This window comes from Taudactylus pleione, unplaced genomic scaffold (genome assembly GCF_031769625.1).
Source record: "Taudactylus pleione unplaced genomic scaffold, aTauple2 ptg000201l, whole genome shotgun sequence".
NCBI classification, from domain to species: Eukaryota; Metazoa; Chordata; class Amphibia; order Anura; family Myobatrachidae; genus Taudactylus; species Taudactylus pleione.
Genome location: NW_028284603.1, coordinates 6,500,001 through 6,520,063, shown reverse-complemented (window position 1 = coordinate 6,520,063; position 20,063 = coordinate 6,500,001). Strand labels below are relative to the sequence as shown.

The following is a 20,063-nucleotide window of genomic DNA, read 5'->3' as shown; positions in this document are numbered from 1 at the left end:
ATGCGGCCGATAGTTTAACTAATAAATATCGCATCTGAGGGGCATGCTGGACAATCCGGCATACCAAACCGAGTGATATTTAACCCTCGGTGTCCCGCACACACACTACAATTATTGGGGCGATCCGTGGATATTGGGCGGTTCGCCCCGATAATTGTAGCGTGTATGGCCGGCATTAGTACACAGAGGGCCTGATTCAGAGCCGCTCGTAAGCGGCCGCTTGTTCGCTCCGAGTGATGTTCGCACAACTGTGCATGCGTATGGGTCGTAATGCGCATGCGCCAACCAGTCATTGCGGTCGAAAATCGAGCACTCGCAAAACAGCGAGTGCCTGCTAATTTGAGTGACGGGATGAGGAGTTTGTGGGTGGTAACAGGGGATGGTGCTTGAAAACGGGGGAGTGGTGATCCGAACGCAGGCGTGCCAAACGGTCAAAACGGGCGTTTTAAGGGTGTGCATAATTAACAAAGCAGCGTCATCGACCACGTCACTTGGTTGTTTCTTAGCCTGAACTGTTCGCATGATTGTGGCAGGAAAATCCAACCACAAGCACTGCGAGCAGTTCAGACGCCTTTCGATGTACTCGATTAATCTAATAAATAGCGGAGATGACGTATGATGCGAACGGCCAGGGGGCGTCTTTACAAAATAGCGAGCGCATGTTTCGTTCGCTCGCTCAGACATAGATGTGTCAACAGACCGCGAAGAGCGAGCGCTCAATTTAAATAGCCGGCCCCTTTTTCTGAATGAGCGAGCGCAAATAGCGTCCGGCTCTGAATCAGGCCCAGAGTCAGGGACACACAGATATACAAGTATTGCAGATCTAATTAATCAGCACAGTCTGCTGGTGCATCCTAGTTGCATCACATTGCTACATCATTTTCGGCTAAAAAAGATGCCCGGCACTAGCAGAGTCTCACGGGAGACCTGGTGCGCCGAGAGAGGCTTTTTGGCGCGACTGCAGCAAAGATGTATAAGATTCCAGTGGTAAATGGCCTGAATTAGGTGCTTGTGTTCTGGGGAGCATGCAGACTGTGCACTGCCCACTACCATCTAATCGTAGCAGCTAATGATTTCTCAATAGGCTGCAAGTTTGTCACCCGAGAATAAACCACTGAGAGTAAAACTGAATGGAAAACAAATTCTGCTGTTGAATGAGAGGCCTGGATGTAAAGCACTGCCCTCTTTCCTAATGTGATACACTGACAACTAAACAAAACAAAACCCCAACCAGCTCACAGGTGTAGCTAATTATTTAGCTAATAGGCTAATTATCAACATGTAATTTGAAAGAAAAGATTTTAAAGGACCAGAAGTCAGTCATGTCCTGTGCTACTGTGCTGCCTTTAAACAGTGACTAGACATAATGTCTTGGAGAGATTTACAATCCAATAATCTATGTGAAGTGATTTACAACCCGAGAGGAACAATAAGTGACACGCGTGCTGTGCAGCACATAAAGAGGATCCCAACCCTCTAATTTGTAATCTGTATAAACAAAATGAGTCTTTGTTCATGTGCATAATGTGAAGTTATGTGTTGAAATTTAGGAAGTGCTCCTACTTGTTCATTCTCGGGTCACAGAGACGTTCCTCCCTTGCCGTCTGCACTGTGCAGTAATGTACAACCACAACACCGATGAGCAAGAAAGTCGGCTCCACTCTTACAGCATAAGGGGCGTATATATATATATATATATATATATATATATATGTATAGCAATAAATGCATATTGTGTGTTTTTTTGCTTAAAGAAATAATAAAGCCAATACTTCTGGACATACACATTAATATATTTTGGGGGAAAAGAGAGCACAAAACGCTATCACACAGGAGAGGAAAAGGACGCAAAACTAAACAAATATGAAATGGGCCACATTCCGGAATCCTTTTTGAATGGAACTTAAGGAAACAATTCTCAGAGACGTTTCTATCCAAAGAAAAGTGTATTACAGCCATCCAAATTCGTGCAATTGGCGTTTATAAAACAATAATACCCAAGTAAGACAATGCATCTGTGTACTCAACATTTTCTGAAAAGTAATCTGCGCATACTTTACGTTAAGTGAATTTGTAGCAAGCCAAAGTGTTGTTAATTTGTGTTTAACTAGAATCTGATAATATTTAATCTTCAACTTCTGCTTCAATGATACAGAATAGAATATTTACAGCAGAACAGATTTCAGACACTGATTGAGCCAATCCTGAAAAAGGCAGGTATCCGTCCATTTGTGAGATTATGTAAATGATGGTAGAGCTGCAGCAGGCAGGGCAATATTACAATGCGAGGAGATGAATGGAGGTAAGCCGGAAGCAATGATCTGAGAATTAGATTGTGAAATGTGTAGGTTTCCTCAACAGCAAAGGTTTTCAAACTCGGTCCTCAGGACCCCAAACAGTGCATGTTTTCCAGGTCTCCTCACAGAATCACAAGTGAAATAATTAGCACCACCTGTGGATCTTTTAAAATGTGTCAGTTATACCCCTTTTCTACCAAAATTCCGGGTCTGACCCGGAATTGGAACAGAGTTCCTATCCGGATCAGACCCGGAATTTAGCCGGCGCCAACTCGGGATATTCCCGAGTCGGCGCCGCTCACACCGGAGTCGGGGCTGCATAGACCCGGCTTTCCCGGCTTACCTGGGTTGGATTGCCAGGTCACTCGACCCGGCGATCCAACCCTCTGCCTTTTACACCAGGGAGCTGCCTGGGTTAACCCTGCAATAACCCGGGTTTTGGCTCCGATGTAAAAGGGGTATTAGTAATGAACACACCTGTGCACCTGCTGAGTGACTTAGAAAACGTGCACTGTGTGGGGTCCTGAGGACAGAGTTTGAGAGCCTCTGCTGTACAGCACAGATTAATGATGTGAAATATGAGGCTCTTATAAAACTAATGCAGGAAATCTGTGATGTCACACTCTCTTCTAAGAATTTCATACATTCACCTTGATTGTCTCTGAAATGCTATGCACGTTACAGAACTTTTATCATTTTTTTTTTCCTCAGAAGGTAACTGCACTACTAAAGGTTAACAGTGTGTTTACGGTTAATAAACAGTGAATTATATTCAACCAAGTATATGGTGAAAATGATGTAAGGTTAATAAGGAGAATAAAAGGTAAATAGTGACATGCACATGTGAAAGACAATTCAGATAAACTAGTCTAAAACTAACCCCCAATTAATGTCAGCTTTCCTGTGACCAACAAGAAAGGATTAAATATTCAACATTCCAAACAAATCTAACTCCACCTAGACTGACTCCCAAGAAGCAGATATGACACATAATAATTTATTAGGTGGGGCACTTTATGAATATAATTAACCCTGTTTCGCATAACAAAATCAAAAGTATTTTCATTTCACACATCTACATTAGTGAGTATGAAGTGAAGCATTCAATTTCACACATCTATACTGCGGTTCTCATATTTACAGTGAATATAAAACACACCCTTATTGAAATTGTAGTTTTCTATGGAGTAAAGTCTAAAATAAGTCATGATAGAACTTTTTCCACCTTTAATTTGATCTCAAAACCAACAAAATGCATATAAAAAACAAAGACAACTGTTTGTGAGAAGAGAAAGTAATGTCTACAATACCCTAATTGCTTGTGTTTGCACACCCCTAAACTAGAACTTATGCTTTTATCATAGACGTGAGTGTTTTTCAATGTGTCTCTTAGAATTGTAGTCCAGCTGTGCGAAGTTCAATCCCACTCTTCCCTGCAATGATGATCAAGGTCCATCAAACTGTGACAGGATCTCCTATGCCCAGCCCTCTTTAGGTCATTCCACGGGTTTTCGGTGAGGGTTGAGGTTATTGGCTTTGACTGGGCCATTTCAAGACTTTGATAGTCTTTTCTGAAGCCATTACTTAATAGACTTGAGTGTGCATTTTGGATCGTTATCATGTTGTTAGATTAAATACTTCAGTAACCAGCTTTCTGACAGCAGGTTTCATGTCACCAGCATGTTTCACACTAGGGGGGAGATGTACAAAGCCTTGGAGAGAGATAAAGTTGAAAGAGATAAAGTACTAACCAATCAGCTCCTGTCACTTTACAGCCTGTGGTTGAAAAATGACAGTTAGGAGGTGATTGGTTGGTAGGTTCTCTCTCTCCAAAGGCTTAGTACATCTGCCCCCTAGGTATGGCGTTCTTAGGGTGATGAGCTGTGTTGTCTCCGCACCAAACATATTTTTTACAATGAAGTACAAAAAGTTCAAACTTGGTAACATCAGATCATAAGGCATTTTCTCACATGGGTTGGGGTGATTGAATGCATTTTTTGTTTCTCCCTGCAAAATTTAGTCGGGCTTGATATTTTTTTCTTCTGTAAAAATGTTTTCCGTCTTGTCATTCTACCTCAGTGTTTCCCTACTCCATAACAGTGCATGGTTTGCAGATCTCCTAGTTGGTGCACAGGTGTATTCATTACTGGCTGACACACTGGTGGAGCGAATGACATCAATTGTGATACTGAGAAGATCTGCAAAACATGCACTGTTAGGGGTCCCTGAGGAATGGAGTTGGGAACACTGGTCGGGCCCATAGTCCAGCCTTTTACAGGGATTTACCAAGTCCCTGTCCCGAACATGTTGTCAGCCGAATGACATTAAGAAGCAGCTGGGTGTGGGAGCAGTGTAATACGTTAGGTGCGTACACACACAACGATTTCCTGAACGATTTAACTATAACGACGTCGTTATCGTTCAAAAGATCGTTCAGTGTAAAACGATAAACGATCGTTCATGCGCGTTCACGTTGTTGATTGTAGTTTGTAGTTCAGTCAGACTGGCCAACTGAACGATTTTCAATAGAATTTACAATATTTTTCCTTCAACACACAGAAAATTGTTTATTATGTAAAGTAAAAGCAACTACTTTGTAAAACGATTTCCGTTCACTTTTTCAAGGGAAAAACTGAACGAAAATCATTCAACGAAAATCGTTCATTACTTACATCGTTGTGTGTGTACGCACCTTTTGCAATAATGAACAATGTTTATACAATTTATAAAGACTATTGCGGATATTGGCCACAACTGGCTGGATACAGATATAATTGTGTCCAGTAATGCACACTGAGACACAGTTTACGTCTCCGCACTCTGGGCCTGACTCAGACCTGGTTGCAAGTGCTGAACGCTCTCAACCGGGTCGATGGTGGCCCAGAGCGCATGCGCACGACGGAGCCGGCTCCGTCATGCACATGCGCGAGACTCGGATAGCGACGGGCAATCCGTCACTCCGGGTCTCGCACCAAAGGGGGCGTGCTGTCGATGTTGAGTGACAGCACACCCCCTTTGGTGGGCGGGCTGGGGGGGTGGCTGCCCAGACGGAAGCATTCCCATGAGAACGCCTACCGTCTGGGGGAGGCCCCACTGACATCACAAGTCAAGACCATCGTGACCATCATCCTGGCCGCTCGCATTAGCTGTGGGTGGCAACCCACAGCGATGCGAGCGGACAGGAGGCCGCACCATAAAAAAAAAAAAAGACTCCCTGATTCAGAGCGAGCGCTCTGTCAGAGCATCTGGCTCTGAATCAGGGCCTCTGTTTACCCCCTTTACAATGCTCCCGCCATCCGAACCGTGCCCTGCCTCTTAAAGATCGGGAAGGGATTTCAGATGGGAGGGATTTCTGTGACTGCCAATCACAGTAACATCTGCAAAGTGGGACTCTGGGGATCTCTGATGGGAGGGAGATCTGTGACTGTCTGTCACAGAAACATAAGCGAAGCATGACTCGGATCAGTCACAGGTCTCCCTCCCCCATCTTTAAGAGGCAGACTTAAATCAGATAGCCCCCCCCTCCAAGAGAGCGATCTGCAAAGTGTTACTGGCACTGCAGTTATGTGACAGACACAGATCTCAGGCAATAGCTTACCTAGCAACTAGGCTCTATTGGCTCAGCTCTGTATCGGTCACAGGACTGCAACGCTGGTTACACTCTTCCGAGGGCTCACTCTGGTGGATCTATCTGATTGGTGCCATCAGAGTGCCGGGCGGCATGTAAAATGAGCTGGGTAGTACGCACGTAAAATTGATCCTGGGGAGAGCACTGCATTAAATTTGGAGGGATAGCCTGATCTTGCCAACTTCCCAGTAGCAACACATTTTCTGATAGTCTTAACAGTGTTACTTGGTACATGTAAAGCCTTTGAAATTCCTTTATACCCCACTCCTAAGAGGTACAGTTAAACAATGAGATCCTATAGATAATTTGAAAGAAACATACAACTATAGCCCTATTATTAAAGGATGTGCAACCTTCTATAGCCAGCAAATAGTAGGTTTTGTAATTCACTTCTTTTTATCCTAAAATTGTCTGATTTCACTTGAATGCTATTTTTATTGGGTTTCAAGGTCACATCAAACGATCTGACATGACTTATTTTTATTTCATGAATAATATCACAAAAACCTGTAATTTCAATAGGGGTGTGTAGACGTTTTATATAAACTGCACATTAGTGATGAAGTTCTATGAGGGCCTTTCACACAAGTATATTGAGTTTCATAGATCTACATTAGTGAGAAGACCCTAGTGTGCATTCCAGCTTTGCCAGGGGTACAGGAGTCCTACCAGCCAAAGGCGTGCACTGAAGGGGGCGTGTCAAGCGCTCACGGATATGCTGGGCTGCCCCCAAGCTCTCCCCACAGTGTGAATAGATGCTGGACGCATGCGTGTGGCATCTATTCACGCGACTGATTGTTTTACCACAACTGTTCCCCCCCCATGGGACCCTGCGACCCGTTGGTGGGGAGGGCACCCAGTAGGCTGTTTCAGAGGGGGGTCTCCATAAGGGCAGGGCGCATTTTAAAATCGTGCAGGGCATGGCGCCCCACTGAAACAGCCTAGCGGGAACGTTAAGGCTCTTATGTACTGAAGCACTGCACAGACACATACTGCAATCAGACCAATGTGTGCCTATAATCCAATGCAAACTGCCAACACAAACATGGAAATAGTAGTCAGAAGACTGCAGAAATTAGGGCCAATCATCTCACTTACCTCAGGCGTCTTTCCGGTTTGATCAGCATGATTAGACAAAGACTTCGTAGCGTCCAGAAGGGCGCTGATCCCAGTCTGCGGAACAGATGAGCCTTTAAAGACAGCATCACCAACTTTTTCATAAGAGTCTCCAAATTTTGTGGTAGGGAAAACAGTAGTTTTTTCGGGGGCACCGTTGTCCAACCCTCTACATTCTAATGGGGAGGTTAGGCTGGGCTTTGCTTGCTCTGGTAAACCATGCCAATGAGAGTCTCCGGGCATTGTGCCACCAGGTGAAGTTTCTTTACTAGGATTGGAGATGTGAGACAAATCGCTGAGAATCGCAACATCCGGTTTCAGCAACTTGCGTTTAGCAGCTACAGGCTGTGCTTGTGGGCGAGTTGAGTATGTCCCATCAAATTTCCTTTGTTCATCAGGTTCAAAAGTCCTACTGGAGCTTTGTAATGGTAGGCGAGTTCTAGTCCTGGGCGTGGGGAAGTCAGTTTCAGTTTTAGATTGTTCAGTTACCTCTTGGGATTTGTCCTCATGGTCCCTTATCCCATTGTCTCTAGCTAGAACAGAGTTATCTTGGGATACAAAGTCTGGCACAGTGGCTGCGGCCTCTAGTTGTTCAGGTGCTGCTTCTTGATTTAGGTCACTGAGTTCTGCGTAAAACTTCTCCTGGTCAATGGAGCTGTTTGTGTCGGTTTCATAATTCCCCACTTTATATGTGCTTCTGCTGCTGTTCTCTTCAATCTGGACCACATTTAGTTCCTGTCCACTAAAATGTGCCCTGATTTGATACAGGTAGGTCATAACGGTCAGCTTGTCTGGGATTGCAAGTAAAACCATGTCTGATGGCTCTAGTAACCGAGAAATTCCTATACTGGCAAAGCCATCATAAGCCTTTAGGGAAAAACAAAAACACACAAAAAAAAAAGCTTGTTAACATGGGTCATTTTATTTAACAGAGAAACCATTTGCATTCTACCGTTAACTATAGTGCAATGTCCTATAAACTATATGAGAAGTATAAAAAGCCAAGTTACTTTTTTTTTTTTTTTTTTTTAAGGATTATGAATCTGGTTACAGACCACAGACCTTGCCCAGCAATAATGTTTCATATTGTATTTATCTTTTCTTACATTCACTGAATTACCTTTTCTGAATAGGGCCACACTTATGGCGTTGCAATTGGCAAATTTATACATGAATCACTAGTCACAGAGGTACAAATGTGACCAGAATTTAAACTTTAGAAGGAAAAAAATAAATAAAAAATTGGCCAATTACACTTAAGCTGTGTACACACTGGGCGATATATCGGCTGTTCAATCAAACAGCCGATATATCGCGAGTCCCCCTGACGTCATTCTCAGGCATTGGCTGTGCAGCATAGCACATGGTCAGTATATCTGTAGATATATCAGTGCATTTGCTGGTGTGTACGGACAACCCGCCGATCGCCCGTACGCCCGTTTAGTATGCAAACTCTCATGGACAGGGCCCTCTTCCCTTTTGTTCTCCCCCAGTGTTATCCAGGTCATCAATGCTCCGCCACTTTATCTATAGTTTCACATTCAGAGGCTCCGACACTGTTTGCTTTGCCCATTAAGTGCTGAACTGATCCCCCCCAACACCCCGTCTCACCACTGTTTCCTTCCAACGACGACTTATAAATATAACATAATAATTACCGAAATCTGTGACCGTGACCATTGGCTTACAGTAGTGACTGTAAACCATGTGAGCCTGACCGATGGCCAAATTACTTAATCTATTAATTTTGGCTATGCAATTGCATGACCAAATTGGGCACAGATCTCCGCAATCAGGACATATGACTTTATCCAAACATATCTGCCTAGATTAAAGCTACTCAAACTATAGGAGGACATTAATACATAATTTGTGAAACTACCTATAATACACAGGCAAAAAGAATAAACCACCACGGCCGAGTCAGAAAAATACACAATTTTATCAATAATGTACAGTAATACATTTTCCTGCATGATAGAACTCACGCCGATTGGTACATCTGTACAAGTGTTTTAGACACAAACTTTATTGTATACCACTATTTTGATGATTAGATCTGTAGAAAAACCAGATTAGGAAAGTATAGAAATACTGGTAACTGTACATATACAGCTAAATATGTATTATATACAGAACATTTATTGGACACTATATTAGAGCTAGTTGGTTAACATTCCTGCCTCAAAGCAATAGGGATGTGTGAGCTGTATTCCATCTACTTAATCTGTATGGAGTTTGTATGTTGCCTCCATGTTTTTTTTTTTATTTTTTTTAGAGAGCTCCGGTGTCCTCCCACAACTGGTAGATTAATAAGCCTTAGGGCCTGATAGATGATTTGGGAATAGAGTAAAGGCCCCCATACACCCAACGTCTGATTGTCCGATCTTGCGATTGAATCTGCCAGTCGGAGATGACGACCGGCGGCCATCGATGTACCGCAATTCGACGTAGGATCGATGAAATTATACATATTAAATTTCATCGATTTGCAAATCACGATCATATTTTGATCGTGATCGGCAAATCAGTGAAATCCAACTAGTTGTATTTTACCGATCCTCCAACCCGGCATCTCAGGATCGCAGTGTCTCGACAATCCGTCGCTAGTGTATGGGGCCATTAGAAAGAGCAAGTAACTTTGCACATGGGTAAAAACCATGCTGCACTGCAGGTGGGGCAGATTTAAAATGTGCAGAGAGATTTAGATTTGGGAGTGGCGTGTCCAAACTGAAATCTAAATTGCAGTGTGAGAATAAAGCTGTCCAGCACCTAAGGGCTACATGCAGAAGCAGCCAGGTTTTATCCTGCATGCAAACATTTTTATGTATTTGCACCCTTTGCATTACAACATGGTTTGTCCAGGTGCATGGTTACTTGGTACATGGTATCTTACTCTATTACCAAATCTGAATCAGGCCCTTAGGAGCTCATTCAGACCCGGTCGCAAGCGGACGCTCACTCGTACGCGGCCGTTGTTAAGCGACCGCGCATGCGCACGCTTCGTACTGCGCGTGCGCAAACTACTCAGAGCGATCGCAATCCGAACACTCGCCAAGCAAAGACAGCCCAGTGTAATGAGTGACAGGAGAGGCCGTTTGTGGGTGGTAACAGGGGCAGGACACTAATAATGGGGGAATGGAGGTGCGAATGCAGGCATGCCTGAGTGTTGCAACGCCGTTTCTAAGGCGTGCATAATTTCCAGACAGCGTCATAGTACACGTCACCAGCCTTTTTTTTTTTTACACAGAAATCCCCGCAGTGCTTACAGTAAGGTAAGGCAACCACAAGTGCTGCAAGCCCTTCCGATGGTCTTTGATGTACCAATGTTTTAATGCACTTCCTGGAGATGACGTGCGCTAGTGGGCATCTCTACATAGGCTAATGGGCGTCTGCATACGCAAATTGATCGCTCGCTCAGACAAAGTGGGCGTGCTTATGCCTTTCCGAGCGAGCGCCTGCAATGCCTTCAGTTTGCCGAATTTGCATACGCTGGGGGCGAGCGATCGCATCTAGCGAGTGACTCTGAATCAGGTCCTTAGTGCGAGAACATTCTCTGTAAAATTCTGCACAATATGTAAGCGCTATAAGATCTAAAATCTAATAAGAAATTTCCTCATATCACACACATGTATAAAGCTTCTATACTATAGCAGAAATGAAGTCATTTTAACATTTGCCCATTACATCACCCCAACATCCTCTGTTATCAGGTTCTATATGGTTCAATATTTTGGAGTTTTTTTTGCAATAAGCTGTCTAGCAGGAATTTTGATGAGTGTGGACCAAAAGGATTGAACAATAAAACTGCCTTTATCTGAAATATATCTAATAGGTTTAGAAATAGGTTTGCACATGTATTGGCAAATTACTACTGGTTAACAACGGTATATTATTATGTCAATCAAAGAAAAGGATTCTAATTTGCGAGGATGCAATTTCATGAAATCCATACTAGGTCTCTGTGTACATGGCATGTTTCTGTGTCCATGGCGTGTTGTTGCTACAAGTCTCTGCTTGTTTTATATGTTCTCCGCATGGTTATTTATCACTCCAAGTAATGCTACATTTTTCTAGAGCTCAGTGAATGTCAATTTTACACATGGCTACACTCTTGATACGACTATAAACGATCTCAGGGGGACAAGCTCAGAACCGTTCGCTGTGTAACGCTGGTCTCATACACCCTTCTGATATTTTCCAGACCACGTCCCGCTGCTGATTGACAACCTGAGATAGATCAGAGTTTATCAATTTGGATCAAGAGAGGAGATTTCCAGTGGTGTGAAGCTATCACTGCCAATCTGTTCTTGCGAAGGACTCTTATTTACTCAGACGATCTCTATTCATCTGTGATTCTTTTCTTTAATGTTTTCCACCAAAACAAGTCGGACAATACGTCGGGGGCTCCCGCTTCCCCTTGGAATCCTGCTCACCTGCTATAAAGCATTTTATGCAGTATGACTTTATGCATTATGCTCTATCAGACAAGCTTCCACCAGCCAGCACAGCAGGACAGCTGTGACTTGTAGAGGAATTTGGCACATTATCGAGTACTCTAGTGACAGCTCGAATCGACTTCCAGGACGAGCTGAAGTTAAGCCTGGAATTCTATCGCCCTATAAAAATGTTACCCTATAGTTGTCCAGCAACTGTATCTGCGGATTCCAGGGCTTTGCTGTTTGTACACTAATTATCTCAAGTATAACAACATCTACGGTTTGACAATTTGCTTCAAAACCCATGTACTAGGACTTTTTCCATGGGAAAACAGACCCGCATTGCATGTGCAGGAGAAAGTGAAGGACTTTGACGGACTGAAAGATTTATTTGTTTAAGTGCACTTTCTCAAGCTGGGGGAGATGTGTCAAACCTTCTGAGGACAAGTGGAGAGGTTGCTTATAGCAACTAGATTGTAGCTATCATTTTATAGAATGTTCTAGATAAATGATAGCTAGAAGCGGATTGATTGCTATGGGTATTTTCTCCACTTGTACTCTTTAGAAGGTCTGATATATCTCTCCCAGTGTCACGGCATTTGGGGTTTGTTGATTCGGGTCAGGAACCTTCTTCCGTGTGTTTGTATTATTGCCGCCAAGTTGCCATCCATCACCCATTTAGTTGCCGCAGAGAAACTGCTGAGATGCTTATCACTCTCGATTGTACGTATGTTCGCAAAGATGAGTATGTGAAAACTTACTAGAGGCAGGCGAATTCAGACCTAAGTGTGATCAGGTCCTCTATGTTTATTACCGTTTTCATGGGTCTTTTCAGTTAGTCTCAAGCTGGCAGCTTCCATTTAGAATGTATAAATGTTAGTGTCCAGAAGAGCCATACTTAGCCATTCCTGTAAACATACTTCCCTTTCCTGCAATTTAAACAGCACCTCCCTACAAAACTACATCATTAAGCGATGTGTGCTGAGATAAGGAACGCACAACACTAATCGGTCTTTGACTTTATCATTGTGGATCAACCTTCCTAGTGATTTGTTTTACTGTAAAAGGTACATCCACGATAATCAAACCTCCCCAAACACAATTATCTGATACAAACTTACACTCTGTCAGGTCATGCTAAACCCTTTTTACACTGAACTGACACTGTGGATTGCTAAACATGAAGCACTCCAAGAATATATCAAATGGGACTTCAACAGCAGTCATCAACTTGCTACTGCCAGCACCCTAAATTACCTGCCACTGGGGGGCAGTCATAAAGCCAGGTCTGATTGGTCAACCAGTGTGACCTATATACAGAGTTGGACTGGCCCACAGGAGTACTGGGGAAATCCCCGGTGGGCCATACTGCCTGTGGGCCCACCCCCTTCTCTAGGTGTCAGGTTCCAGACCTCAAATTATAGATTGTTACTCTATTAGATGGTCAATTACCAGAAACACTGATCGGCATGTGGGAATGGTTCCCTTCTATAGAACTACACCAAGATTTGCCCATTGGTTAGCCAAGCATCTGTGGTGGCTGACCACAGTCTTTAAGCATGGGCCCCTACCACTGCATTCCCCGGTGGGCCCTGCATGGCCCAGTCCGACACTGCCTATATAGTATCTGTCCACACATTTCTCATACATGTGGAGCATTTTTCCCCATGAGCTCCTTGCGTCTCGCTTTTTACAAAGATTTCTCTAAAAGTTAAGTAGTCAGAAAGTGCTAAATGGTCTTTATAATGGTCATCAAAAAATAAAAATAAAATGATATTACAAACTCTCCAAAACGATGTGATTTCAAATTATTTCAAAAATACATGCAAAATATTAAGATCATATAAAAACATCTGCAAAATGGAAAAAAAGTAACTTGCACATTGAGAATTTTAGACTACTCTGCAGAATACGGTCATACTGTAGATTCTTAAAGCTGCATTATGGGAAGGTGGGGTCAGAAGGCCTGTTTAAGGGTAGGAATGGAAATACACTATTCCATTGTTGTACTGTTCCTATTCCTCTGAATCTTAGGACTCAATCCAATTAGGTGCGAGATTGTTTCATGAAACTCGCACACCTCACACAGAAATGCCAAATCGCACTATTTGCAGCGAGGTTTGCGTGACTTACAAAAAGTGATCCGGGAGAAGAGCATGAAAAAGTGGGGAAATCATCCTGAACCTCCAAAAATTGGCAGCTGAGATAGCAGGACCATACAGATGGCTTTTAGTGGCAATAAGTTAAGTACTGGAGGTTCTAAAAAGGTGTTAAATATCTGGGGTTTTTTACTTTTTAATAATTGTTAAAAAATAATAAGCATCAAGTGAATTTCATCAAATTAAAATAGTTCTAGCATTTTGGGGTACAGGAAAATGCTTGTACAGTGATTTTGGAGTGTTTTTTTTCATACAAGATTGTAAAAAGTCAGAATAAACGCTTTTAGTTCCCATCTGTTCAGAAACCCCACTCCCATCAATACAAAACCTCCACACACCTGTCGCACATCATTTACACTTGTAGATACATGTCCCACATCAAATATACTTCTACATACTGTACATGTCCCACATCATTTACACCTACACGTACCTGCTCCACATCATTTACACCTCCACGTACCTGCCCCACATTTACACCTACACGTACCTGCTCCACATCATTTACACCTCCCCGTACCTGTCCCACATCATTTACATCTCCATCCACATACCTGTGCCACATCATTTACATCTCCATCCATATACCTGTCCCACATCATTTACATCTCCATCCACATACCTGTCCCGCATCATTTACACCTCCACATACCTGTCCCACATAATTTACACCTCCACATCCAAGTTCCACATCATTTACACCTCCACATACCTGTCCCACATAATTTACATCTCCATCCACATACCTGTCCCACATCATTTACATCTCCATCCACATACCTGCCCCACATCATTTACATCTCCCCATACCTGTCCCACATCATTTACATCTCCATCCACATCATACTTGCCTACCCTCCCGATTTGGTCGGGAGCCTCCCGAAAATCGGGTGCCGCTCCCGACCTCCCGGGAAGGCAGGCAATTCTCCCGGCTGCCGCCCAACCCTCCATTGCGGGGGACGCAATGACCCCTTCAACCCCCGGAGCAGGGGGGCCGGTGACGCGATTCGCATCATTTTGGCCCCGCCCCCTGCTACACAATGCCTATTTTATCGGCATTGCATAGTGGGGGCGGGGCCAAACTGACGCGATCGCGTGACCCCACCCCCACCACGCCTTCAAGTGATGTCACCCGCCCGGCAACTCCCCCTTGTACCGGCCACGTCCCCCCTGTCCTGCCGATCTGGCTGCTCCCTCCCGGAAGGAGCAGCCAGAAAGTCGGCAGGTATGATCCACATACCTGTCCCACATCATTTACATCACCATCCACATACCTTTCCCGCATCATTTACACCTCCACATACCTGTCCCACATAATTTACACCTCCACATCCATGTCCTAGATAATTTACACCTCCACATCCAAGTCCCACATAATTTACACCCCCACATACCTGTCCCACATCATTTACACCTCCACATACCTGTCCCACATCATTTACACCTCCACATACCTGTCCCACATCATTTACGCCTCCATGTACCTTCCCCACATCATTTACACCTCCACATACCTGTCCCACATCATTTACACCTTCACGTGCCTGTCCCACATTGTTTAAGTCTTTATTGGGCTTTTTAGAGGAATTCACCTGAAAACTGACATGTCTTTATTGACCAAATTATGCCAGTTAATCCCCTCCAAGTGTATGATTATTTATTGGGAGGGGTGTTTCAGAGGTTCTGCACTGTGTCCCTACATTTTTACCTTAACATAAAGATGTTCCCTACCTTTTCACCCTGGGGCTGCGCACAAATAAAAAAAACAATTCGCACCTAATTGGATTGACCCCTTAGTGTTGATTTAAATATGATTTAAAAGTAATTTGAATTTCGTTAAAGTATTTTAAAATACCTGTTTTGCCTTCACTACACATTAAAGACACACCCTTATGCCAATGATTGCTTCAGCAAGTATACACCTGTGTATTTGTCATCTAAACTGTAACGTCACAAAACAAAGGCAACAGTTTTTGTTAAAAGTCTTCCAAAACCAAAACCCATGGATACAGCGTACCACAAACACTTGTAGCTTCTTTTTATTGTGTATTTAAAGTAACGTGTTTTACTACCTACAAATATATGCTCATGTCATATGTTCCTTGTTCTCTAAATCTTCAAGAAAATCAGGCAACTCAGTCACTTTGCTTTGACCGAATCTATAGGTAACATCGCACACAGGTGGAGGAACAAACTGCACAGATCCAGCCATAACTACAAGTTTAGGTAAATGTCCTCATACAAGCACAGGAGGAGAGTATTTGCTGACCCAGCTTTTCATTCAGTACCATTATACACACTCTAATTTTCTTTTTGGTGGGAAGGAGTGTAAAGGCCCCCATACATCAGCAATTGATTGCAGCAATCGTGCAATTTGCAACCAATTGTTTATAAAAATCTTTCTCTTTTTCAATCGATTGTAGAATTGCCACAATCGATTGAAAAAGGGAAAGATTTTTTATACACAATCGATTGCAAATTGCACGATTGCTGCAATCAATTGCTGATGTATGGGGACCTTAACACTCACTGCAAGGAAAGGCCAATTTAGTGGAAAACTTCCAAAAGAGTAATGTGGATATTTTGTGTTTCCTTTTCCTTTTTATTAAATTTATTGCTCAGTCCTAGAAATGGACCTGGAGACTTTTTGGTTAAAAACATAGAAAAAAAAAAAAAAAACTTTTCATATTAATATTATAGTTTATTCTTTTTAGAAAAATGGGTGCTACCATATTTATAAGTATATCAAATTAATCTGCACTTTAAAAAAAAAATATGAGATATGGTAAGAACTTACCCTTGTTATCTCTATTTCTACGAAGTCCATAGGGTTCCACAGGATACCTTGGGGTATAGGTGTGACGTCAGTCGCTGAGCACCATAGAGTTAAGCTTTTCAGCCTCCCAGGATGCACTAGGGTCCCCCTCCTATACCCCGCCCCCGAGCCAAGGCACCTCAGTTAGTTATCAAGCCATAGGCTGGAGGAGGAGAAGGAAGAGAGAGAAAAAAGATCTGGACACATACAAGAATCACATTCTCACCAGAGGGAGACGGAAAACCGGTGACCAGAGCAAAGCCCATCTGCAGCACAGGTGCGACAGGGCGGGAGTCCTGTGGAACCCTATGGACTTCGTAGAAATAGAGATAACAAGGGTAAGTTCTTACCATATCTCATATTTTCTACTTCAGGGTCCATAGGGTATCCACAGGATACCTTGGGGATGTCCCAAAGCAGTATCCTTTAAGGGTGGGGACGCTCCTGTGCAGAAAGGAGAATCAGCCGCCCGAAGGAAGCATCCTGAGAGGCGAAGGTGTCAAACCTGTAATACCTCACGATGGTATGGACAGAGGACCACGTAGCAGCCTTGCAGATCTGAACTGCCGAGGCACCACGTCGAGCTGCCCACGAAGCACCCACAGACCTAGTGGAATGAGCCTTCAGAGAAGGTGGGACCGGTAGGCCTTCATGAAGATAAGCTTCAGAAATAGCCATACGGATCCAGGCTGCCAAAGTTTGCTTTGAAGCAGGCCAACCCTTTTTACGGAAGCCATAGAGGACAAACAAAGCGTCCGACTTCCTAAACGAAGAAGTGCGGTCAACATAAGTCCTTAAGGCCCGCACAACATCCAAAGAGGCCTCACCCACAGAAAGACCCGGTGAGTTAAAGGCCGGAACAACTATTTCCTCGTTAACATGAAACTGGGAAACAATTTTGGGAAGAAACTCGGGCCGAGTGCGAAGCACTGCCCTGTTCCCATGAAAAACCAAGAAAGGGGGTCTACAAGAAAGAGCCCCTAACTCAGAAACACGTCTGGCCGAAGCAATGGCCAGAAGGAAAACAGTCTTAGCTGTTAGCCATTTAAGATCCACTGAGCCCAGTGGTTCAAACGGCGGTCCTTGGAGAGCCCTCAGGACCACAGCCAAATCCCAAGGCGCCACAGGTGGAACAAAGGGCAGCTGAATGCGGAGAACACCTTGCATAAAGGTGCGCACATCCGGGATTGTAGCAATCCTACGGTGAAACCAGACAGATAGGGCCGAAACCTGTACCTTCAAAGAAGCAAGGCGAAGCCCATGATCTAGTCCCGCTTGCAGGAAGGCGAGAATCCGAGACAGACGAAACTCCCGCGGTGCATAACCTCTCGGTCGACACCACTGGAAGAACGTATGCCACACGCGATGGTATATCCTCGCGGAAGACGGTTTCCGAGCTCGTAACATGGTACGCACCACAGAGCTGGAAAACCCCCGGGACCTCAGCATGGCCGTCTCAACAGCCACGCCGTCAAAGACAGCCGAGTCAGGTCCGGGTGAAGGCAAGGACCCTGAGACAGAAGGTCCGGTCGTAGCGGCAACCGCAGAGGACTGTCCACGGACAGACCCTGAAGGTCTGAGAACCAGTGCCGTCTGGGCCACGCGGGAGCTATCAACAGGAGCGTCCCTCCTTCCTGTTTGAATTTCCGGATTACCCGTGGAAGAAGGGAGACCGGAGGGAACAGGTATGCGAACCGGAACGTCCACCGGACGGACAGAGCATCCACCAGAGACGCCCCTTCGTCTCTTGTGCGAGACCCGTACACCGGCAACTTGTTGTTGTGCCGGGACGCCATGAGGTCGATTTCTGGAAGACCCCACCTGTCCACCAGTAGTTGAAAAACGTCCGGGTGCAGGGACCATTCCCCCGGATGAACGTCTTGGCGACTTAGAAAGTCCGCCTCCCAATTGAGCACTCCCGGGATGAAGACCGCTGATATGGCCGGAAGATTGCGCTCCGCCCAAACCAGGATCCGAGAGACCTATACGAGAGCCGCCCGACTGCGAGTTCCTCCTTGCCTGTTTATGTAGGCCACGGTGGTAGCGTTGTCCGACTGGACCTGCACCGGGTGACCCAGGAGAAACCGCTGTGCCTGCAGAAGAGCATTGAAGACCGCACGGAGTTCCAAGATATTTATTGGAAGCTCCGCTTCTGTCGGCGTCCACCTGCCCTGGAACAAGTGTGGACCCGAAACTGCTCCCCAGCCCCGAAGACTGGCGTCCGTTGTCAACAGGACCCAATTTGGAACCCAGAACGGACGTCCCTTGTTGAGGTGGATGGTCTGTAACCACCACGCAAGGGACAGGCGAACCTCCGGGGTGAGCACAATCGTCTGGGACTTCAGAGACTGAGGCAGCCCGTTCCACTTGGACAGGATCAGGTGCTGCAGAGGTCTGGAGTGAAACTGGGCGTATTCCACCATGTCGAACACCGACACCATGGAGCCCAGTAACCTCATCGCCGAGTGTAAGGACACCCGGCGGCTGTGCAGGCAACTGCGCACCCTTGACTGTAAAGCAGAGATCTTGTCCTCCGTCACGAAGATCCTTTGCTGTCCCGAGTCCAATAAGGCTCCAAGATGCAGAATCCTCCGAGACGGGATTAGAGTGGACTTCTGCCAGTTGATTAGCCAGCCGTGCCGTTGCAGCAGTGCAATGGTCAGGTCCAAGTGGCGTAACAGGAGCTCTGGAGATCCTGCCACCAATAACAGGTCGTCCAAATACGGCAACATGCGGACTCCCTGCAGCCGCAGAGAAGCCGCCATGACCGCCATCACCTTGGTGAAAACACGTGGTGCTGTTGCCAGGCCAAAAGGTAACGGCCGAAACTGGAAGTGGTCGCTGCGGATTGCAAACCTGAGGAACTGTTGATGGCGCAAAAGAATAGGGACATGCAGGTAAGCGTCCTGTATGTCCAATGACACCATGTAGTCCCCAGGTTCCAGCGCCAGAATGATGGACCGTAGGGTCTCCATCCGAAACTTCGGGACCCGCAAAGACTTGTTGAGTGCTTTGAGGTTGAGAATCGGACGATATGACCCATTGGGTTTCTGTACCAAAAATAGATTTGAATAGAAACCCTGGCCCCTCTGGGAGAATGGAACAGGCACTATAACTCCAGCCTGGAGCATAGTGTGCAATACCTTCCGCAGCTCCGTAGCCTTGTTCCGGTCTGATGGTAGACCCGTGGTGAAGAAGCGAGCCGGGGATCTGTGCCGGAAAGAGAGGGCGTATCCGTGGGAAACCACCTCCAGAACCCAAGTGTCTGTCGTAGTGGTCGACCAACACTGGGCGAACTGTAGCAGGCGGCCTCCCACCCTGGGATCCCCCAAAGGGAGGCCCGGACCGTCAGGCCGCAGGCTTGTCATCTGGCTTGGGGGCCGGACGTCTGGTACTCCATGCCTGCTTCCGGGGCTTGACCGATTTCTTAGGGCCAGCCTGTCGAGGAAACGACTGTGGTTTGGGCCTGCCCTGGGCCCTAGATGACCGAAAGGACGATGGTCCAGAACCAGAAGGAGCAGCGGCCGACGGGAGACAAGCAGATTTGGCTGCCGCCAGCGTGGCCACAATCTTATCCAGATCCGGACCGAAGAGAACTTCTCCGGTAAA

At 45.3% G+C, this 20,063-nt stretch overlaps 1 protein-coding gene across 8 annotated transcripts in view; it reads right to left on the bottom strand.

The window, feature by feature from the left end:
• Nucleotides 1–20,063, bottom strand: part of EHBP1 (EH domain binding protein 1) — a 396,634-nt gene that overhangs the window by 156,663 nt on the left and 219,908 nt on the right. For all 8 annotated transcript variants that reach the window (XM_088477209.1, XM_088477211.1, XM_088477210.1 and 5 more), the window contains one exon: nt 7,024–7,908. In XM_088477209.1, coding sequence (XP_088333335.1) covers nt 7,024–7,908 — 885 coding nt within the window. The remainder of the gene's footprint in view (nt 1–7,023; nt 7,909–20,063) is intronic.